General features: G+C 36.9%; 2 protein-coding genes across 5 annotated transcripts in view; one reads left to right on the top strand and one right to left on the bottom strand.

Annotated features, from left to right (window-relative positions):
• LOC118161514 (WASH complex subunit 3-like) overlaps positions 1 to 16,409 on the top strand; it is a 47,400-nt gene extending 30,991 nt beyond the window's left edge. The window contains exon 4 of the transcript XR_004748061.1: positions 12,253 to 16,409. The gene's annotated coding sequence lies outside the window, so the exon portion shown is untranslated. The remainder of the gene's footprint in view (positions 1 to 12,252) is intronic.
• BBS9 (Bardet-Biedl syndrome 9) overlaps positions 1 to 24,344 on the bottom strand; it is a 335,690-nt gene that overhangs the window by 27,878 nt on the left and 283,468 nt on the right. Inside the window, exon 23 of one of the 4 annotated variants that reach the window (XM_035316947.1) lies at positions 22,123 to 22,158. The exons of the other annotated variants lie outside the window; for them this stretch is intronic. Coding sequence (XP_035172838.1) covers positions 22,145 to 22,158 — 14 coding nt within the window. The 3' untranslated portion in view covers positions 22,123 to 22,144. Of the gene's footprint in view, positions 1 to 22,122; positions 22,159 to 24,344 lie in introns of those variants that run through there. 4 annotated transcript variants of the gene reach the window in all.

Here is a 24,344-nt window from a genome sequence, read left to right as displayed (position 1 = left end):
TATGCTCATCTGCAAGAAATGGGCCAGCAGAAATCCATGATTGTGAAAGTGAAAACTAGTAGTTCAATGGTGCATGAAGATGAAAAGGAAAGGATCAAATTGTAGTTTTAGCAGTATTAAATTGAAGATGATGAACAAGAAAACACTAAAACATACAAACAACAGCAATAACAAAAAGTGGACAAAAGTTTCAAATATGATATTGTAAGGTAGTATCTACTCTCCTCTCATGCCTTTAGGAATGCAAGTAAGACAGCAGCACTTTTGAAATAGGTCCAGGTATTAGTAACTCAATGTGTTGCTGTAAGACTACCAAGTAGCTTAGGAAAGACAGTTCCTTTAAGCATGGCAGAATAGTCCACTGGCTCACTCATAACATGGCCAGATCTTCTCCACCCACACAGAAGAAATCAATTTCTGCTGTTAAAAATGTTGTTTGCCTGAAGGATTCCATATGTGCTACCAGACTGAATCCCTGTGCAGTAGCTTGGAAAAGGATGTCTACTCATTTTTAACAAATTACAGATTTAAAAAAGAATGAGTTACTCTCATATCTATCACACATCATGCATGGGATGAAAAATTAAGTGACTTAATGCTTGTAAAACTCAACTGGATCCTACTGAGATACCTATCTTTTGAGATGCTGCAACACCATGTCCTATTCAAGCCAACGCTGTTTCAAACAACTTCCTAGAAATGCTTCTAACACTTCTTTACCTTCCAAATTCTAGGATCAAAATGTTCTCTGCCTTTATTCTTTCTTTTAAAACTGATCTACATATGTCTTTATCCAGCATGTGGTGCCACCTTCATGTGCCAGTACCCAAATCCAGCACATTTCAAGCCTCATATGTTGTTCCGTGCTCTTTCAGAAGAGACAGAGATACAAGGAGAATGATAAAGTCTAAATACAGCTTTAAATAAATCATTTATCTTTGTGAGGTCTTTCTCTGCCCTTTTGGCATACTGAGCTTTAGATTAGTGCAATCTGTCTAAATTTCTATAAAAGTGAATAAATAATTTTAAGTATTTTAATTAGCTAATGGAAATAATACAAGGCTCTACCATCTCTTCCTCAAAGGCATGTGCTCATTTGTCCACAAAGCAAATTTTCTACTTTCTTAATCAATGGCTGTTCAGATCATGACAGGTACTGGCAGTGGCTTCAGGGTGGGAGCAGAAAGTAACCCACAAAGCTCAATGGGATTATGAGTCAACTGAAGTCATAAGTCAACAGCAGCCTGTAGCTGGTTGATTCTCCAGTAGGTGTTTTACTTCAGCCATTATTACAGATTGCTGTATGGCAATACTGCAGATTTATGTATGCCTGCCAAAGTACATAAAAAATATCCAAACCAAACTAAAATCTGCCAGATTCTGAAAATATCATGTAACACCCTGCTCTCTATTTGTAACAGCATCCAAACTAACATTTGGGAGAGCTGACCACAACCACACCCATCCCTGTATCTGCAATAGAGCCTGAAGTTTTTTTATGGACAGCCACTGCACTATTTGATTGCTGTGATTTAACACAGTAATAGCAATAATCCAGACTATGCTCAAACCAGTCACAGCACGTCCAAAACTGTTTATTAGCATCAGCTTCTGCTTTAGGAGCTATTTTCATTGCCCTTAATACTGAAGTTCCTTCTCTGGCACATCTGAATAGTCCAAGAACATATGAAAAAGAAGGCCTTGTTTTTTGTTTGACTGAGTATTTGATAACAGCACTTAACTGCACAATTTCTTCTTTATCTTCAGATCAGGCTGAAGCCATTTAAAATGCCCAGTGCATTGCAATTTTTAGTTCGAGACAGAACTGCATGCAGAATATGGGCTCTATGAGATGAAATCTGACAGCTCTTCAAACTCTGTATCAATTTCAAAGCCATCAAAATCAGGTTCCCATGTTCAACATCTTTAAGCAGACTATCAGATATACCAGACTCAGGATTTATGGTTATGCCTTCACTAAATCTAGTCTTTGAGCTAGTACTTTCCAACTGGCAACCAAGCCCCTTTCTGTATACCTTCAGAATAGAAAGCTCATCGTTGGCAGTCTATCTGGTCATATTATTCAATGAAAATAATACTTTCCATGGACTGGAAAGACCTCTTAACATATTAATTTCATTCTTCATAACATTCAAATTCACAGGAATGGATAACTTAAGACTTCCAATATCCCAAAAGTCAATATTTTATCATGCAGTCATTAAGGTTAGACAAAGGAAACGATACTTCCCCTTAAAAGTAGGTTTTGTTCAATATTGAAGGCACATGAGTAATATACAACATAACAAATTATTTTAGAATCATAGAATCACAGAATATTGAGTTGGAAGGGACCCGCGATGATCATTGAGTACAACTCCTGACTCCACAAAGGAGTTTCACCATGTATCTAAGGACATTGTCCAAACTCTTCTTGAATACCAGCATGCCTGGGGGCACAACGACTTTGTCTACTAAAGAGAAAACATCCCACATTTATTTTCTTAATGAGTCATCTTTAAGATACTAAGAGAATATTTAATGCAAGCATTAATATTTTTATTATTGTTTCTAAAAACTTACATAATTTTTGCCTACACAATTATAGTAGGTGAAAGGCAGAAGTAGCCTTTCATCATGCATAGTATGAAATAACATAATTTTTCTAGGAGATGTTTTTACTTTAAATCCAATGCTTATACAGGCAGTGCAATTGAAAGTAGGTGGGATGCAGTACAGAGGCTTCTCATCATTCTAAGCATATAGTTCAGCTCACTCACAAATAATAAAGCTTCTATGCTTATTCAGTCTTGTACTTTTTGTAAAGCAAGGCCAGTCAATTGTGCCAAATAATACGTTGTCCAATTTGGACTAAACTGAGAACACTAAGCTCATTTTCCTAGTGAACTGTGCTGTACTTTTATGATTTCTACATTACAAGCAGACATTATCTATAAGGAAAGAGAATTAAAAACTTTCTAAAGTCAGCACCATTTCTAATTTCTTATATTCTTGGTGAAATCTTAGAGGTTACTATACTCAAGATTAAAACTTAAAACGAATGTTATCACCATGATATAAAAACATCCACACGATAGCATATAATTAGATAATCATGTGCATACTTATGTATAGTCACTCTGCCAAATTCTGCACTGTCACTATTATTCATATTTGATCTGATAGCTGGAAGATATTCCTTAGACCACTTTCTTTAAAACTGTAAACAGTAGATGGTATCATCCTTTATACACATTAAAGATTAACAAGTTGCTAATAAAACCTTTACCACATCCATTTTTGCTAACTTAAAAGTAAGAAGAAGATAAAAGGGTAACTTGCATCTCATTATGTTGAATTGTAACAGTGAGAAAGAAAAACAAAGATAAAGTGGGAGTTTACATGGTAAATCTACTGATAGCTGAACTTGTTCAGATAAAATAAAAACTATAAATCAATTTGAAATAGTTTGAAGTATTAAAAAGATCAGTTAACTTTCTGGCACCTTTCATTCCTTCCTTCTTACATTATCTATTTCCATAAACTTTTTTTTTTTTTTTTTAATTTTGATCCTGGCTGGTATCAAGCACTAAGGAGTGAGAGTATGAATAGCTGCTTTCTTTGAAATCTGGCTTGCCAAGGAGTGAAACTGTCACCCAAGTCTGCAGAAGCAGCCCTTCTAAGATTCTTATAACTTTGAAGGGCCAAGAGGCTGCAATAATGAAATTGGTTGTGTTTTTTCCTTTGTTTGTTTAAGTCTGGTTGTCTTGCACTGGAGAAATATATGCTCTGAACTGTGCTGAGGGCTGTGATTGCAACTCAGTTTTGAAAGTGGAAAGTTTGCTTTATAGAAATGTTGGTCTTTGCCATACATTTCCATTCTTAGCTATATCAAAATACAGAAGCTAACATAGAAAAAAAAAATAAATAAATAATTAAAAAATCCCTTTAAAAAAGTTTTAGATTGGCAATGTCACTGTAAAATGAATTATAGTTATGAAGAACAACGGAAACGACAAATTCTGGTTTCCTATGTATTTCTGTCAGATATTTACATACTCCCTCTCCCACAGTTTCCCCAGTTAAACCCACCTATGTCCCCACTACTCTCACCTCACAGTACCCTCAGCTGCCCTTCATGTCTAGTAATTTCCTCCCAAGCAGGACCTACAAATTAGGCTGGTTTTGAGGTAAGGTAGTGCTTCCTTAAGATCACATCAAACACAACAGATAAGTGTTAAAATCATTTTTGAGCTTTCCCCCTAGTAATGTGAACCTTTCTTTTACACCTACCTGACAACTTCTGTGAAATTGGTATGAAATTATTCAAGATGTCTATCTCTCTTTTAAATGCATCAAAAATTGGCCATGGGGGTTAAACAAGGGTGGAGTGAGAACAGGCAAATGTTATGATTACACAGGGTTTCAAAGCAGGTTAAAAAATGAAAGGCATTTTTCTTAAATATGAAATAATTGGACATTTTAAAGTTATAATTTTGGGAGATTCCAGTTCAGAAAATCCAAATGTCCTATTTCAACTTGTCCAGTTGCTTTATATCAAGCAGAAATAGATGTATTTTCAGCTTGGCTTCCTGCATGCCATCCCTCTCTCTCTCAGAGACTTCCACTGAGGTTTCTGAGGAACAGAGCAAGCTCTGTCCCAACCAGATGTAGTGAACAGACTGGCAAGATCCCACGGGATCCTTTGCACACACCCACAACCTCAGTGCCATCAAAGGGGTCTCCACCTCATGCCCTAAGCACAGCTCTACCTTCCTAGTTAACTAGAAGAGCTGTAGCCCCACTCGGGCCTTCTGGGCCTGGGCCTCTCTGAGGGCCTAGGATTTCTGTGAAACTTGTGGAAGCTGATTTCTGTGGGCTGCCCCAGCTGCAATTACTTTAGGCTTGTGCTAGATTATCTCCTCTTTTCCAAACATCAGACCTTGAAGTAAGGTTTGAATGATTTTTCTGCCACACCTGCACTTAAGGAAATACTCCTTAGCGGCAACCTGGAGTTGCTACTTCAAGACATAGGCTGGAACAAGAATAATCTTGCCCAGTGGAAGAAACTTCTGCTGGCAGCAGGGAATGAGCAAAGAGCCAACATTTTCCTTCAAAAAGGAGGGACTGAATAATGGGAAGAACAGGAGCCCATAGAGTGAGCACTTTGCAGTAAAGGCTTGCAAAAACGTGCTCATTTTCAAGAGGCAGTAATCAGGTCTTTGGTCTTTTTTTTATTTTTATTTTTTAGTTATTTTTAATGTATAGTTCTGGATGAAACACTGAATGAGAAGCCTCATCTTCACAAGCATAAGAGAAGGATTCTTTACGCTGCTACCACACATCCCTAGATTGCACCAAGCAAAGCAAGGCTTTGGTGGTGCAGTGGGGAAAGGAAGATGTGGTTATGCATCTGGTACAGGCACATCAAACAATGAGTATCTCTGTGGTGGGAAAATTCTCTGTTGGGAATCTACAGCATGTACAGAACATTGTTGGAGCTAAACTGTGCATAATGTTACTATTTTAAAGGAATATTGGGTATTATTAACCAACCTTAATAGTGCTACTTCTTACTGGGGCATACCAGTTAAGAAAAAACAGAACAGTAACATGAAAACATACACCAGTAATCTTCTTTTGGTTACACATTTGAGAGAACAGAAGGGTTTAGTCGATGATTTCAATACAATCATCTAGTCAGATGCTTGGAATAAGTTAGCATATAGAATTTCACCCAATGATTTACTCAACAAGCCTTTCATTCAAGTTGAGTTTTCTGATGTAAAAACTTCAAGTAAAGAATGAATCACATCTGTAAGGAAGCTATTAATTTCTGCTCAAAATTTGTCCTTTATTTCTACATCCATTTTTTTCTTGCCTCTGCTTCCAGCTGTGTACACATGCAATACATTGGTTCAAAAATCATTGTCTGGTTTTGTTCGTCTCGACTTTACATCAAACAAAACCAAAAAGGAAGTAAAAAATAGCTGTTATATGCACATTACAAATCACTTAATCACACAGCTAGTGTCATACAAAGTACAAGATAACAATCTTGAATCTAACACACATTGTCTACTGAAATTGTCACTGCTTTGATAGTTAGTTCAATTTGTCAGTACATAGAAGGATTAAATCTAGGTAAAGCACATATCTGAGCAAATGAAGCCCAGCATGAACACTTTCCCTATTTGTGTGGGCCCACTTATGGAACTAAGGAGACAGAAATGCACTTTTAGTTTCAGTAGATTCTTCTCCACAACATACATAATTGTGTGGTGGACTTTTCTCTCCTTTTAAAAATATGTTTGAAAACCAAATGACTTTTTTTTTTCAAAAAAAGCTTTGCTTTAATATGTTATACTATTTCCAGATCATTTTCATTACTGAAAAAAACAACTGTATATTTTTAAAAACAAATTATTCTCTGGCCATGACTATGGAATAGGAACTCAGTTATGTGCTATGTGTCAGTCACTGGAAGAACACAGTGATGATACTGAGGGTCTCGGCAAAGTGAATCTGGGTTTTATAAACTGGAAACCTGTACTCTGCACATTGGAACTTAGAATGGAAAGGTCCCTACTTATTAAAGACGGGTGTTTTCTTCACTGGAAGGCACTGGCAGACAAAGCCTTTAGCTTTAGTGTCATAACATACGAACAAGAGTGGAACAATCTTCTTGTTATAAAAGATTAATTCTCTCTCAATAAGGAAATGGTGTAGTTCAGAGAGCCTAGAGATGAGGACAAACTGGGCATTTCTTCAGTATCCTAAAAATGCCCTTTCAGCTCACGAGGTAGGAAAACAGGCAGTATAGGAACCTAGTTGCACAAAGTTGCAATGGCGTAACATGGAAAGAGAAGAGCAGAGTTTTATGCTGTTTCTCAAAAACAGGAGGGTCTCTGTCACCTCTGATGGAGGATGTTGACCAAAGATCATGTCTGGTTGTGAAAACCTCAGCCAGGTTTGAGAGATGAAATAGCATACAGGAGCAGAGCAATGCAAGACAAAACATAGCTCTCTGTGCTATGGCTAAGCTGAGGTAGCTGAATTCATAGTGTAAATGTAAAATTTAAGAAAAATATCATTTTATCATGTTAATCAACAAACTAAGAACAACACCAGGAACAGAGTTAAATCCACATCTATGTCACCTTTAACTAAAGCCTTGAGCCCTAAAGTCATTCCTGGCAGCTGCTCTGCAGAAGTTAATATTACTAAAGACAGCAGCTTCATAATTCAGAAATGCATAGACATCGGAACCAGGACCCCCGATCAGGTCATCTGTCTGAGAATCAACAGGCTACTGTTGCTTTGTTTCTAACCACCTCCTGACTATCATTTAGCGATTTAGCCTTTCACCACCTGGTTTGAATTTGATTTACAAAAATAAAAATAAACAATCTCCCCCAAGTCACAGCAAGAATATTGCACAGTATGCAGTTTGTGACCAAAGACGCTAGGAGCTGAGGCAACATATTCTCTGGTACCTAAGCCGCAGGTCAGGATGGTCATCAGCTAAGCCAATATTTCTGGTTTGAAGCATTTGCTGAACTCTCTCAAATAAGAAAGATTTGTTCCATCCCTGAAACAGAAAACCAAATTTAAGGACGACTGTGTAAATAAAGAGGAAGTTCATTCAAAACCAGTGACCCAAAGGCCAGTTATTCCTGGAATATAAAGAAAATTGACCTGGGAAGAAGTCCTAAATTTTGAAGCTATAGTTCTACTGCTTTCCTTCAATATGAAAATATACACAGGAATAAAAATGGCCCTGAAATATAGAAATTAAAGAATGAACTGATTTTTTTATTTCATTGTTAATTCTAAAAGGCAATTGATGAATTAAAAAGCTGAGGTACCTATTTTCTTCCTAGTAAATAATACTGTAGTATTTTACTGCTTATAATTGTATATAATATTGTAAAATTGCAAATATTTTGTAAATAAGACAGTCCCATCCTTTGTAAAATTTCATGGATAACATAGGCATTATAATTTTAATTTATTCACTTTTAATTAACTCTGGGATTAATTCTTCTGACACAATTAAGCTTCAGGCTTTAAATAGGATCTGTACTCCAAATACCTGCTTTAAAGTTGCTCACATAGCATGTTTGCATAAAAATACAAGTTTTCTAACAAGCACTGAATGACAACACCAATAAGTCCAGGGAGACGCATATTTTACTGAATTTTGATATTCAAGTTCCTTAGTACTTTTTCAGGACGGTGATGAAAGCCTGAAAAGAATCAAATAGACACTTACTGTATAACTCCGAAAAGTATCTAGCAAGCATATTTCATTTACCTTGCAAAGTGTGCAATTATTGCTCACTGATGGCAGTAGGATGGGGTGAGAAGAGGAAGAAACATTTCTGTTTACCACCTTCATATTTTCTTCTGTCCCACACCTGTTCCATATCTGGTTCCCCATCTATTGATTTCAATTCCCATTTTGGCAATACACATAGAAAAATCTATTCTGTGACAAGGACTACACTTATTTTCCTGTTGAATAGTATGAAAATTAAACAAACAAATAAAAACACATTGGTTAAGTTGCAGTTGTACATATTTGTATGTTGCCAGGTACCGTGGCACTAAACCAGGGAAGAACTTTAATTGACACTTATGCTTTAGCATACTTGTACTTTCATTTATTTCTGTGGCAGTACTCACAAGTTTAAAGTTATCTTTCAAAAAGTACTTACATAAAAGGACAGGAATGGCATATATTGGACCAAAATTATAGCCCAATAGCCACCTTTGCACAGTGAACTGAAGAAGATGATTGGCTAGTGCATAAAAAAGAGGGCAAATACAAAGCAACTCCATGTTCTAGCATGCTGCAGCCAGAATGTTTCCTGAACTATAGATGAGTTTTATAACTCGCTAGTAGTTTTCAGCTGACTTTTCTTTAATAAATTCATCTAATCATTGAACCCATTTGTACTTGGGGTTTTTACAACACCCTGTTGGAAGACATTCTACAGTTTACAGTCACATAGAAGTGTACTCTGTTATTTATTTTTTTCAAATCTGCTTTCCTGATATTTCATCCAGTGGCTTTAATTTTAGTATGTTGAAAACCACTGAACACTCCTTCCTGACCTCCTCCATGACATCTAAGATTTTCTGTCTCTATCATATCACATTATGCCTCATGCATCTCTTCTGTTGTAAAAGAGGCTACCATGAAGATATGGTCTTTAGTTTAAACTTTGCCCTTGGATCTGCTTCCTCACTTTTCTTTGTCATTATTATTCACATGGACCACAACCTGCATTTCTGCACACCATTTTTAATAGATCTTGTGTCTTCACAAGTCTACTGCCTCTGCACATCATTGTCCTAGATAGAGTAGGAATGTATACTACTTTGGTTAAGTGGCCACAGCTGGAGAAAACTAGTTTTTATTTCCAGCTGGACTCCCTTTCAAAAAGACTTCTAGTCATGTACTCTTCCCTCCTCCAGAAGGACTGGGAGGAGATAGCATATGTATGGACAACACTTTTGTTTGCAAAAGGCCCCATTGTTCAAGCAGGTGAGGGACATTTGAAACCAAGATCATGAGATTGCTTACTTGTACCCTTCCAGACACCATGCCTTCACCATCACTCCTCAGGTGTCAAATTCTTGCCAGCAGAATGTCCTCATTCGTGACTGTCACAAGTACAAACAGGACTAACAGAATTAATGGTATGCATAGCCAAACCTAATCCCTAAACTGTGACAAAAGCCATTTGAATAATCCCTTATCTGTCAGGGCTGTGTTCCACTTCCTCTGCACATTCTCCACCAAAAAGGGTAGAGATGAGTAGAGTAATTTAGTCATGGGAAGCTGCTGTCATTGGAGGAAGCTCCAGCTGAGCTTGTAATGGAAATTACCTGCCCCTTGGTTATGACAGAACAGAATTTTTCATTATATTCCCTCTATACTTCTTGAGAGAGAGAGAGATTTTCAATACCATGTTAAAAGGAGAAGGTGGTTTGAATAGATGTGTGTGGACGAAGAAGGTTAAAAAAAAAAAAAAAAAAAAAAAAAAAGAATACTTTTTAAATGGTACACCCAGCACGTTGGTGGGTTAGCAAAACACAACATATACAAAGGGGATGCAAAATGTGATGGAAGAGGAAAAAACAGAAAGGAACAGAATTGCTGGAGCAATTTCTTTTCATCTCAAGATAATGTCATCCTTGTAGACAGTATGAAAGAAATTCCTTCTGCTTTCAGTAACCGATGTATTCCTAATCTATGAATGTCCCAGATCAGGTTCCCAGAGCAAGCACGGAGCACCACCGGCTTGAATCCTTTTCCCTCTCTTCACCTAGTTATGTTTTCTAATCTGGATAAAAGTCATGCTGGGTATGTCCAAAGTGAAAACTCCATGAACTGCTACTCTTCAAAGCAAAATAGTTGCAAACAGATATGTTTGTATTCTACATTAATTAAAAAGTAACTATTCAAAAATGCTTTGTTATCTAAGATTTTGGTAAAAGTTGATCCAAACATTAAAAACACTAGCTCAAGTGTGAATGGAAAAGCTGAATAAGCTATCAGAAAAGACAGTCTATCTTTTTTGGGAACATGACATAATTTGAAAGAGTAGCAGTACCTTGTGCTATGGTCTTACAAACTCAGTTGGGATGGGTCATTGCAATACCTGAACAGTAAACATCCAAGGAAAAAAAGCTGCTGACAGTCCACAGTTGATAACAAAGCAGATGGCATGCTCCACTCTTTAAAATCAGTATCCAAACATCAAGACATGAAAAGTACCAGAGGCTGTGTTTATTAGAGGGGATAACTCATAGAACTGAGTATCACGGTGCTGTGAGTTAAGTTATGGTTAGGCAAAGATCATTTGTGAGGACCTAAAACCGAGGACCTAAACCCACGTTCCTAGCCCCTTTGCACTCATCAGAAAGGTGGTGGAATTTAATCTACAATTAAGAAGGAACAGTAACAAACAAACTGGCATGCCATCTAACAAGATTCACCCTGCAGTCTCAGTGGGATATGGTATTTTTTTCATGCTCTCTCCTGAAATGTTGTGTAGTGTTGCTATATACTATTAAATACTTACTGCATGCCACCCCAGGGGTGTCTCCATTTCAGTGCTGGGTGAAGTGATCTTTATTCAAACATTACTTAGCTCACAAGAGTACTGTGAAGCTTAATTAAATTAATGCCTGTAAAGTGCTTTGAGGTTCTCAAATGAAAGGTGCTGTAGAAATCCAAAGTACTATTAGTGTTTCTAAGGATAGGTAAAGCAATTTGGATAAACTAAACATACATAAATCTTTCCTCAAAGCAAAACTTTTTGCAACTTCAGTTAACTTTTTATTATTATTATTGTTTTGATTTTAATATCTTTACAATTCCTGACTTCACCTTCACTTGGAGTAACCATTTTACACAAGACAAAGCATACTACTGTCTCATTCATTTTCACCCTCTTAACTTAACCTCTGCTCATAATGGCTCTCTCAATATTTCAAATCACATTGCTTTCAAAGATCATTGCCATCTTTGTACCTGTGACCCATTACATGAGTGACTATTAGATAAAAAATAATCAGGTCTTGGACCTTCAGTCAATCTACAGTTACAGAATTAGCAGAGCAATCAACAGTTATGGAGAGTTAGCACCAGTCTCTAAATAAAAAACACAAACAAACAAACAAAATCTAAAATGAAAATGCAAGCTGTAAGTACCATCATCTTGATTCTACAGATAGAAAAAACAAGAGCTGTTGGACCAGAAGAAATATTAACTTTGAGAAACAGGATTTTCTCCTTAGTCTCAGTGACTGGCTTTGGAATAATACCACTTTCTGTACATCCCAATTGGAACATCTTAGAGAATTTTTCTTCCTTTTTTTTTTAGTAAAAAAAAAAAAAAAAAAAAAAAAAGGAATTTCAAACGATTATAATCAAAGTACTTTGTTACCATGCAAATGGAGGGCAGCCTTTTGCATGACATGTAACTGAAGACTATATAAAAAACGCATTTCTCTGTAAACACAGAGCATTATTAAAATCATGTTACAACATGTAAAACATATCAAACAGAAGGTAATTAAATCCCAGAAATCCCATGAAAATGCTAGTTCTCATGAAATTCCCAGCTTAGCTTCCAAATCAAAACAATATGAATGAATATCCTTAAACACAAAAAATTCAGGAATGGCACTTTCAACTCTTTTGAGATTTGTCCCTTGCTATTTATTTTTTTACAGTTTGGAGCTGAGGGAAGGAAATCTGCAACTCCATCACCTGTAGGAGAGCACCAAGGGATGAGGGTACATGAAATGGTATGGACACTTCTCTTCAGTATCACTCTATTCAGTGTAGACCAAGAGGAAATTTTATTGATTTGGTATACTTTGGGGACTTGGTTACAGGTTGTATAATACTACTGTGAGAAACTATTTTTATTCTCAAGTATACATGACTACTTATGACTACTTCTGTGCTATGAGCTAACTACACAGGAACAGCAAAGACTTTTCTGGTTGAAAGAAAGGAAATCCCAGTCTCTGCCCCACACATGTTCACCATAATTGCCATCTGTGTATAAAAATATTTGCTTGGTTTGACTGAATGTATGTGTGTACTTCTCACAGAACACAGTAACATCAACCAAAATAATACCTTGCATGAAGCCAGAGAGTATAACGCATCAAATGTTGCCCAAATATAAAACTGCAATTCAGCAAGCAAATAAACACACACCAACCTAGTGACTTATCAAAAATAAAATACATTCTCCTTAAATGCAACCACAAAGGTGTAATCTGGTCGTTGTATTAGAACACATACATCAAAAAAGTACATGCCATAGCTTCCACGGTAAACTGGCTCTATGAGAGTTTGGCACATGTTTTCCTTTCCTGTGTTGCCTACCACCATGGACTGAGAACTATTTTTACAGAGATTTCCATTAGTTCATACAAGCTAAATACTCATTTAGGACATTCCCCTCATTTAAGTCCACCAATGTTCATTATGTATTTTCTTTCAAATATCTATCTAAACACTATTGATAATACTTGCTTCTCTGTTGTCTTCACTCTGGAAGCTGTTTCATATTAAGAACCAATTGCAAAGAAGCAATTCTTCCTCAATTCTTTTCATACATGCCACTTCTCAGATCTTGCTCACAACTCCTTGATTTCTGCCCTAGACAGGTTCAAAAAGCCTTTAAAGACCCATTCTTTCAATTCCCTTAAAAATTACACACATATTGAGTGGAATCCCTCTTACCTCAGCAGAATCCCCTTCTTTCCTAAAGAACACAGACCTAGTTATTTTGTGTAACTGAAACCCTTGAATTACTGCATTATTCTAACTGTCCTTTGCTCTGCTGTAACTTTTCTTCCTGCGTTTTCCCACTTTTAAAATAACATGCATTCCTTACACAGACCTAAAATTATTTCCCCACAGCTATTCCTGAAATTTTAAAGTGTTTATTTGCAGTTTAATACAAACAGTATTTATACAACACCTTTCATAAAAAAAAAAAAAAAAAAAAAAAAAACTTAACACTTTAAGTTAAATTTTACTGTATGTCTGTGAAACCCCTCTTTATTTACAACTTTATTCCTTCTGGGTAAGATTATACCCATGTTACAGAACCAGAATCTGAGGCAGTGGTGATCACAAAGATGATGGGCACGGCTTCACCCTTGGCTGAATCTGATCTGGGCTGCTCCTCAGAAGGAAGGCACTCCCTGCTTTCTCCTCCCTCATCGTGTGTCCCTACAAACAGGGCTCCCATAGCCATGCCACTTGCCAAATTAGGGGATGGATCCAGGTGAAAATAAACATCTTCTCTTTTGTTAGGTTGCTTTTCAGCTGGAACTATTGCTTAGTTCAGCTGATCATGCCACCACACAGGCAGTTACTGGTGGTGTCACCACGAGGCAGGGAAATAGCATGGTCAGGGCAAAAGTATAGCTCCCACTCCTTTCAACACTACCTTTAACTTAAACGTGCTTTGGATCATTGTACAACTGCAGCCATAAATTAGACATAGGTAAGACAGCTGCTCTAAGAGTCACTAATACACAATGGTCTCAAGTTTTGCTCACCTGCTTTACTTCTGTCTTATCTCCTGTCTCTTATTCCAGCTTCTTGTCCCTTGTGCTGATGCTAAGGCACATCCGACCGCACAAGTGAATCAACACATTACCCCTCAGAAACCTAAACCAACAAAAAATGTATACTTTTTTTTTTTTTTTTTCCTGATGGTTTAATGAATTTGAGTCAGCTTAACAAAGTGCTAATTCATAGGCAAGACAAGGGCTCCAGAGCTGGGAAGCTGGAGCAGGAAAGGAGAAATATCTCCTCTTTCCAGCAAGGAGTGACCCCTTAGACCAGCACAGATCTCATATAACTCTCCACTAAATGAATTCTGTAAGAGACGCAGCTACTGAGTTGTGAGAATTAACCCACAAATACTACTCATGTAGTGCTGTGCTTGCAAACACTTTGGACCTTTATCTCAACAGCCTTAAAGACCATTTGTCTTGCTCATTGTTTGCCAGTATTTGCTGACTTCCCATTTTCTTTCTCAATCTCTTAGTTCTTAATATCTTTCAATTCACCTATAAAGCTCCACTGAGTGTTTACTGACTCCCACATTCCCGTTACCCAAACTCTGAATCACACTGTTCTCTGTGCACTAATCCCCTTCATCTTCATAAACTCTTTAACCTTTCACCCAAATTCTTCAAAACTTTTCTCACAGTACAAATGTTGTCCTCCTTTTAACTTTTTCTTCACTTAACTTTCCACTTATGACCATGTCCTTCATTAACATATCCCTGAATTGCCAGCCTTCCCCCGTTAACTTCCAGGAGATTCAGTTTGCTTTCTCCACCAGGAAAGAAGGGCTACCTCTCTCCAGATCCAATAATGGGCAGTGATTGTACCACTGGACTTAACTTGCAGGAAACAGAATCCCATCCCCACAGCTTGAGACATACAAATCAACAGAGACCATACAGCTACTGACTGTTAAATTCAGTGTCACAGAGAACTGTCATAATCTAGCATTTACCTCCATTATCAAGTGTTTTACAAAAATCACAGCATAAGTTTTAACCTGGATTTCACCTTCTGTCTATTAGCACTCCATTTTATATTCTTATCTAACTAGACTGTCTTAATAGATAATGTTGGATGAAAAAAAAAAAAAAAACACATATAAAAAGGCACAGAACGGGAGCTCATCAATATTCTCAGGAGAAAAATTTGATTCATCATGGTTCTGAGTGTCCAAAAGTCCAATGCTATTAATGTGAGCAAGAGTACCAGCTAAGCAGTAAATAAATGTCATGTCTCAACAGCAATATGCCCCACTGATTTGAACAAAGTTTAAGCATCATGCTATAGCTCTGCTTTCATGAATCAGAGCCACTTTACAGCAACGCTTCTCTAGGAAACAGTATATTATGTATTGCCTATATGGCAAAACCATACACACAAAAGCATTCATGAAAGACCCTCAGCTTTGCTGCCTAAAGAATTAATGAGAACTACACAATTACATAGACATATTTGCAGGCCTGATCAGAGAACAAATTGTACATTTCTTTAAAATAAGAAAAGCAACCTTCCTTATTTTCAGTACAAGGATAGAATATATTTCACAATTTTAGGACTTCTTTTCATTATTGGGGCACATCTGGTTTACCACACTTTCTTACACAAATGGTCATTCAAAGAAAGAAACTCACAAGGAGAATGTAGTCCCTATCTTTGGGACCTTTCATGTTTTTTAACATTTGGTTAAGAAGCTTCCAAAAGCCAATTTTAATACATTACTACTAAGGGAACAAATTGGCCATCCTGTCAACAAAGAACACCAAGAAGATGACCAGTCTTGTTACAAGATGGGCAAAGATGAAATGTGATGAATATGCAGCTGATGAAGGAAATGCATAGTGAAAACTTTTCAGGATGGTACTCAGTCTGCGAGCAGAGGGCTCTGCATTGCCAGCTGCCAGAGCTCAAACAAAGCCTTTGATGAAATCACAACTACCCTTGTCTCAGTTTCAAAAAAAAAAAAAAAAAAAAAAAAAAAAAAAAAAAGAGACTGAGGACAGTTTAATTATCTCAGAACCATTACCATCAGCAGCAGTTTCATAATCTTGAAATGCTGCCATTCTCAAAAGCCATTTGCCTGGAAAAAAAAAAAAAAAATCCTTAAAACACAAGAGACTGTCATACTGTCCAAACAATAGAGCAATTCTTATACAATCAGACGCCATAACTAATTATACAAAACAAAAACAAACCACCACCACCCCCACCTATTATTTTTAAACAAGGGAACAAAGGATGTAAATTTTATCCAGAAATATTAGATTTTAAAAGGAGTAAAAATATCCAAAAATCAAAACAGATGAACATTGCAGACTTTTTTTTTTTTTTTTTCTTTTGCGTGCCTGTACGTGCACAAAACTGATTCTGTGCTGAAGGAATGAGTACACACACTGTTCGTGTTCCTAACAAATGTAATAAAAATAATAAGAAATAAAAGCAAACTTCTGGGAGCTTGCTTTCTTTCTTACCTTTTTTTTTTTTTTTTTTTTTTTGGTCACTTTCACTTACATTTCAAAGGAACTGCCTGCTTCATTCACACTCTATCGTATTTAGGTTAATCAAATTGTATTTTATTTTTTCTTTGGCACCTATAAAGATTGTACTGATATAGTGCCTATTAAGATAAGTGTTTCAAGGTTCTTTCTTCTTACCATTAGTCACAATTTCCTAATGCTGATATTTTGCCAGGAAGACAGAGGAAGCAGTTACAAACGCAAGTGATTAGTATGTGTGTGAGTGCCTTGACACACAGTTTTGGTCACTTACTAGTACAAATACTGAGCTGGCCTAAGGGCATCTTTGTGTCATTTTCCATTAATAGAAAAATATGAACTCTTTGTAACAAGTTGCTACTAAGCATTATTTCCTTGACTTCTATTGAGTTAAGTTTTCAGACATCTGATGTTTGTTATTCATTTTGTGCAGCGTTCGGACATTCTAAAAACTTCAGTAATCAAAGCAATATGCACATTGGAGAATGTTCTCTCTGTTAGTCTATACTGGTCATGTATCAATCATCTGACTACACAGAGACTGGAGTAAGTTCAGCTTATTTTTCTTTAATGAGACAAATTCATATGCAACTTTTATATATGCAAATAGTGCCCGAAGGCATGGGAAAAAAAAAATGTGTAAAGAGATGGAAAAGTCTTCAGCCAGTTGACTTGAGTAGGGCCAGAATTACATTCCTAAAATTTTGGCTTAAGACTTCCCTTTTGAAAAGGTAAAAGGAGTCCAAAATGATGGATTTTATGAAGAGAAGGGTCAGAGGTTGGAATAAAAACAAGCTGCCAAAATAGGAAGATGAGAGAGAGAGAGCTTAGAGAGGAAATGCTGCAGAAAAGGCACATTTAGAGCTGAAAGTCTAAAAGGTCAGTATGAAAGCAATGAAGTAAGAGGACAAATGTACGTGATTCAGGCAGGAGATGGTCATTAATGAATGCAAATAAAACCAGTGACTGTCAATAAAGGAAATGATAGAAGGGATATATTTAGCCTGCAGTTCATTTCATTGGATGTAAGAAAGTGAGAGGAATATAGTTTTTAGTTGTCATAAGGGGTCCTCGACTAGGAAGGAGTTCTAGAAAGAGATAAGCAGGTGGGTTGTGTGTTTGATCAGAATCTGAAGAGAGCATATGGCCCAGACTCCTCATTTCTGATATCCTGACACTTTGAGGGATTTTTGAGGTCTGCGTGGCACACAGGGAACAGATGCAGTAAAGGTAGGAGGAACCAGCCCTCGGGGCTAGTCATTGCTTAAAAAATCAAGTAACAGATTACTGAAGAAGGCTTGTACCTTGAGACTGTGAACACCATAACTAGCAACTCCTGTGTCTAACATGGCTGACCCATAGAAGGATTCAATTGCTACCAGATCTGGGGTTTCCTAGGATCCAGGGGAATGTTTCTCTGGCTGATCTGGAATGAGAACATGGCAGAAAGCTTTCTCTGATTCATTCTACTGATCTGGCTGCTGCTTCTTGGAGTCTCTTAACAGAAGAAAAAATGTGTAAGTTCAATACTGCAAGGATGCATCCGTGGAAATCTACAGAAGCAGGTTATCACGACCGGGATTTTGAAGACCTCCCTTGATTTTAGCTAGATAATTTTGAGCTGCATTAGAAAAGGAAGACTGCTTCTTACTCTTGAGTCCCTGCTTTCCCCTACCCTCCTCTTCTCTCTTTTTTTTTTTTTTTTTTTTTTTTTTAATCTAACAAACAGTAAACTAGAATATAATCAGGTAATTTGATTTGGGTAAGGTACACCATACTATGCATGTTCTCTCTCTCTGACATAAAACAGCCCATGACAAATAACCTCCAAGGTGGCTTTACCTTACAACCAAATCCATGTAAGTTCTGCACAGCTGTTAATATGGGGAACTCAAAAGCCACTTGAATGACAACTGCTTCCATTTCTAGTGCAATTTTCAACTCTGGCCCTAGCAAAATAACCATGTCTAGAGAAAAAATGTTTGAAATTCTGTATAGATGGGGAAAAAAAAAATTAAAAATGCCTTCAATTCCATTGAATCAGTCAGGAAAGGGATAAATTACAAAATTAGAAAACAAATTGTAGATGTAACTGGAGTTGAAGTGAGGCGAAGTAGTAAAGTAAAGAGGTATAGCTGGCATCCTGCAAGACATTTCCACAAAGTCTACTGTGTTTTTTGTTGTTGTTGTTGTTTTTTGTTTGTTTTTGGTTGGTTGGTTGTTTTTTTTTCTTCTGAAGGCACATGGAAAGGCTATTTAACCAGCAACAGAACCCTAACTAACAGCCTTCTCCTGAACACTTGGCTTCTTACAGGCTGCCCTCACACCAACAGGAAGAAAACACAAAGCACTTAGATCTAGCAGCCACTACATCTGTTTCTCCTGCAAGACATTTGAGATACTCTGCTTGGCAGTTTGATTAGTCCCCCAGAGCTCAGTAACGGGGCCAGTCCTCTTTAACATCTTTATCAATGATCTGGATGAGGGGATTGAGTACACCCTCAGAAAGTTTGCAGACGACACCAAGTTAGGTGAGTGTGTCGATCTGCTTGAGGATAGGAAAGCTCTGCAGGAAGATCTGGATAGGCCTGACCGATGGGCCGAGGCCAACTGTATGAAGTTCAACAAGGCCAAGTGCCGGGTCCTGCACCTGGGGCACAACAACCCCAAACACAGCTACAGGCTGGGAGATGAGTGGCTGGAAATCTGCCTGGCAGAGAAGGACCTGGGAGTATTGGTTGATAGTCGGCTGAGAATATGAGCCAGCAGTATGCTCAGGCGGCCAAGAAGGCCAGCAGCATCCTGGCTTGTATCAGAAACAGCGTGGCCAGCAGGACTAGGGAAACAATTGTCCCCCTGTACTCGGCTCTGGTGAGGCCGCACCTTGAGTACTGTGTTCAGTTTTGGGCCCCTCACTACAGGAAGGACATGGAGGTGCTCGAGTGAGTCCAGAGAAGGGCTACGAAGCTGGTGAAGGGTCTGGAGAACAAGTCTTATGAGGAGCGGCTGAGGGAGCTGGGATTGTTCAGCCTGGAGAAGAGGAGGCTCAGGGGCGACCTTATCGCTCTCTACAGGTACCTTAAAGTGATGTGGCTATTGGTCTATTCTCCCATGTGCCTGGTGACAGGACAAGGGGACTAAAGTTGCGCCAGGGGAGGTTTAGGTTGGATATTAGGAAGAACTTCTTTTCAGAAAGGGTTTTTAGGCATTGGAATAGGCTGCCCAGGGAAGTGGTTGAGTCACCATCCCTGGAGGTCTTTAAAAGACATTTAGATGTAGTGCTTAGTGATATGGTTTAGTGGAGGACTTGTTAGTGTTAGGTCAGAGGTTGGACCCGGTGATCTTGGAGGTCTCTTCCAACCTAGATGATTCTGTGATTAGTTCTACACTGTATCAGAAGGCATAAATATGTCTTTGTGTCTGTATGTGTATCTATGAGAACACACATGAGTTAGGGATAGGTAGCAAAACTTTTCTTAACCCTTCACTGCAAGTGAAAACATTTAAACATTTTGCAAGAGCTACATAGCCTAATATATTGGTGAAAAATAATTTATACAATCAGTCTTTAGAGAATTCAGATACATGTTAGCTGAAATTACAAATACGAAGAAAAAAGAGAGTATTCAGAAATATACCACATCAAACATCAGAAAAATGCATCAGAAAATATGCATCTTCTATTTGGGACTTCACATAAAACTTAAGGGAAAAATAACACCACATATTGTCGACAGAACAGAAATGTATTTAACACTTCTTCGATCTTGTATAAATAGTAAGCTTATTCTATGAAGATTTATGACTAATTCCACTAGATTATTTATTTTAAATGAGGTATTTAAATCAATTCACAAATGGATTGTTCCACGCCAACTTGGATAGTTCACAGGCACTGTACAAGGATTTTAACATAGTAGCCCTTTTGGCAGGGGAGGGGAAATAATCATGTTTTCCCTTCCCCACCAAAAAAAGGCTTTTCTATTAGAAATGAACCCAGGGTGACAGCTCATCTCTCCCTAAATCTAGGCATATTTAAAAAAAAAAAAAAAAAAAAAAAAAGCCTATGAAATTGTAAAGAACTAGGAATTATATACAAAATAAAAATATGACAGAAAGGGAAGCTTTCATCTCTCATGGAAGCAAAGACTGTTTTTGTTGATACATATGGAAAAAATTAGGCCCAATTATATGTTGTGCTTTGGCACTGGGGTTCCAACTTCACCACAGGCTTATTTTTTTCACAGATATACCATTACAGCCAATTCTACCCTTGAACATTTGAACTCAAACCTTGTAACACAGGCATTTTTGTTGCTAGATTACTTGTACCCTGGATGAAATGCTCTGTGTTACCGTTGTACTATATTTAGAGGTTAAAAAAGGGTTATCCATATAGACTCAAGATAACATATATTCATAAAAATATAAGCTTAAAACTTCATATGAACAAAGCACTGTTTATTGCAGCATAGTTTCTCATTTTCTAAATTGGATTGTGAATTACAGTCCTTGATATCATGAGCTAGATATCCACTTCAATGAAGATTTTAATACAGCATAACCTTTTTATCATTGTGATAAATGTTTAAATGAAGACAGTTGGTTTTGCATGTTAAAAGGTGACATGCTAACTGAAAGAAACCAGTCTAGCTAATACTTCAAGCCAGAAATCTTGGCTATAAAAAGGGAAATTTTCAAGTTTCAGAACTATTTTGATACAACAGCCAGAGATGCTAATTTACTAAGGCCCATAGGCTGCATAAGTATGGCTTGTCACATACTAACCAGGATAACTCTGTACCTGGCACAGACAGACTGGGTGCTCTCGCTCCTCTGAGATTTTTCAGACAAATAAAATATCCTTAGCCAGTGTGGGGTTGCAAAGCATTTTCTCTGATTCCATAGATACAGGATGGAGGATCCACCCCTCCTTTATATCATAAATGAGACAATCCAGTCAAAATCTACGGCCAGAACATGCAATCCCTGTTTAAAAAGTTATGCAAATACCAGCATTTTTCTTCTACACTCCCTTATTCCTCCCCATCAGAAAGCTGACAGCAGCCTTAAAGACAGAAGCAAATCAATGGAACTCTTGACAGCTAAGGACCAAAAAGATGAATGTGATGTGGTGAGAGACAGGAGAATAAAGATGGTCAGAGTCGCGGAAGAAAAAAAAAAACTTAGAAAAAGATATGGGTATAATTTGTAATCAGGAGAGATGATAGAAAGGAAGCCATGGTGAAGTGATCATAACAGTCAAGGTCGTGAATGACCAGGCTGAATAACAGTTTTACTGATGTAGATGATGCCATAAGAAACAGATTTTATGAATACCTAATTGAAATGGCAGACCATAAAAATCAGAAAGGATAAGGCGGGGGGGAGGGGGAGAAACAAACCCACACATGAGAAGTATGAGATTTGCACATGAAGAGTGTAATGGCAATTGTATTAATGGTCACTTTAGAAAGGACAATTAATAATAATGGAAAATAAGTGTCTTAAACTTGTAATCAGAAGTCTACTTCCAAAGGCCTGGAAAAAAGAAAATCAATTTTTTTTTACAGTTCTGAAGCTCTTCTGGAATATATATATATAAGTTTGCAAATCAAAACAGTTTAAAAAGCACTTGTCCTAATGAAGCCATAAATATCTCTGGCTTAGTCCTTATGTAAGCAAGAACAGTATTATTTTATTATTTGAACAGAGAACGTGAAGTCACAGGTATCATAAAAATCTGCAACAAACAGATCTTCTTTGTCCTATCTGAAATACCTTTGTTAAGCATAGCTATATTTGGACTAAAGATACAAGCTTTCCCAAAGTCCCAAAGATCACAGGAATAAGTAAAGGTGGCCAAGATCACAGGAATAAGTAAAGGTGGCCAGGTTGTCTATGGTCTGGAAGAATGAAATGCCAGAGGAGGCAAGCCATCAAACATCTACCTGTGGCATTTCCTAAATGCTTAATGTATCTTGATATAGCATGTCACCTGACTGAAATACTATAACAATAATTGTGTCTTCCTGTACTTAGACAAGAATGAACATTATATGCAGAAAGTGGAGAGGGACACTAAAACCTAATGTAAAGGACAAGGAAGAAATATTTAACATAATGCATGCAGTGAATACTAATAACTTGAGCTATTGCAGCATACAGGGAAGGGTGTTGGCATTCTCCTTTCGTGTAGCAAAGATTGCGTCAGAACAAGGAAAGTATTATTTTCAAATTGATTCATCTTTGATAACAACTATATTAGTATAATAGAAAAAACTTCTGCAGATTCAGATGAGTTTATAGTAAACCTTAAAATGACAAGTTCTTCAAGAATCTGCAAACTATGTGTATCCTAAATAATTTTTACAATATACCCTCACTTTTCAAGTAAAGGAAAAAAATCAGTGTGACTTGATGTACCCATCTTTATGTAATCTTTGGTGATGGCAACACTAGAAACACCTTTTCTGACATCTGTGCAGTCATGTTATCAATTTTCTGTCTTTAGAATTAATGTTGTTTGAAAATGGCAACAATAGAAATCATTATTATTAAGCAGAGTGTGAATTAAATGGTTTGTTTGAAATGCACACCATTCATTTTTAAAATGAATACGAAAGATGCTTTTAAGAACAAAGTATTCCTTCCAGTTTTTCACAGGAAAATACAGCTACTATCCACAATCTTGACAGTAGGGAATCACATGCTGATAAGATCATGTTGTCTGGACAGTGTAAAATTACATAGTTCTGTAATCTGTTACTCAGCTTTCATTACATACAGAAAGACAGAGTAAGCTGCAAATTCTGAAGCAACATAGTGCTCTCTTTTAGAGCAATAACCCTGTCATCTTGATGCTGCATTTCCTCTGGCTTAACCAAATCAAATTTGTAAGTAAAAGCAGGGTTTGATAAAATGACTTGGATACAAACTTGATGGTAAGACTTTAGAGATGGCATTTAAAAAACAGAAGAATAAGCATGAGATGAACAGAAAAAACAAACAAACAAACAAACCACAAAGATACAGTCTTCTAATATCTATTGTTTATTTTCATTTTTCCTATTAATAAGTTTGTAATCCCATAGAATTTAGGCTACCCTAAATTAGGAGTAAGAAAGTTATCACAAATTAAGAAAAAACTGCCTCAAGACAAAATCATTAGAAATTGTTATTACATATTGGTACACCAATTTTTTAAAAACAGAAACTACTATTTCTAGGTTTTCTCTCCAGCCTTACCAATTCTGTTTCAGAATATAAAGCAGAAAACCATCCATATTTTTGTGAAGTTATTTTTTCAGTAACTCAAAATGGGATAGCACAGTGAAAACTTAAAAAAAAAAAAATCTATAATAAATTCTTTAAACGTGGACACGGACTGAGATTACTTAAACACAGCTTATTAAAACAAAAAAAAAAAAAAAAAAGGAAGGAAGGGAGGGAGGGAGGAAGGAAGGAAAGAAGGAAGGAAGGAAGAGCCATTTTACATTTTATGTTTCCTGGAATGTTTCCTAGGATAGTTTCTCATGAATTACATTTCATTTATTAAGACTTTCTCACAGTATTTTTACAAATGCACAATAAGAATAATGCTGAAATTGCAGAACCCTAAACAGGCAAATCTACCTAAGTGCTACAGAGTGCCATGTATATTTAACAGAGTGACTATGGAAGTAGCATAACTGTCTTCATATGCCACTTCAATTATTTGAGTAAAA

Source organism: Oxyura jamaicensis, chromosome 2 (assembly GCF_011077185.1).
Source record: "Oxyura jamaicensis isolate SHBP4307 breed ruddy duck chromosome 2, BPBGC_Ojam_1.0, whole genome shotgun sequence".
In the NCBI taxonomy this organism is placed as follows: Eukaryota; Metazoa; Chordata; class Aves; order Anseriformes; family Anatidae; genus Oxyura; species Oxyura jamaicensis.
The sequence above is the reverse complement of the archived record's forward strand: the minus strand, read 5'-3'. Positions and strand labels throughout refer to the sequence as shown.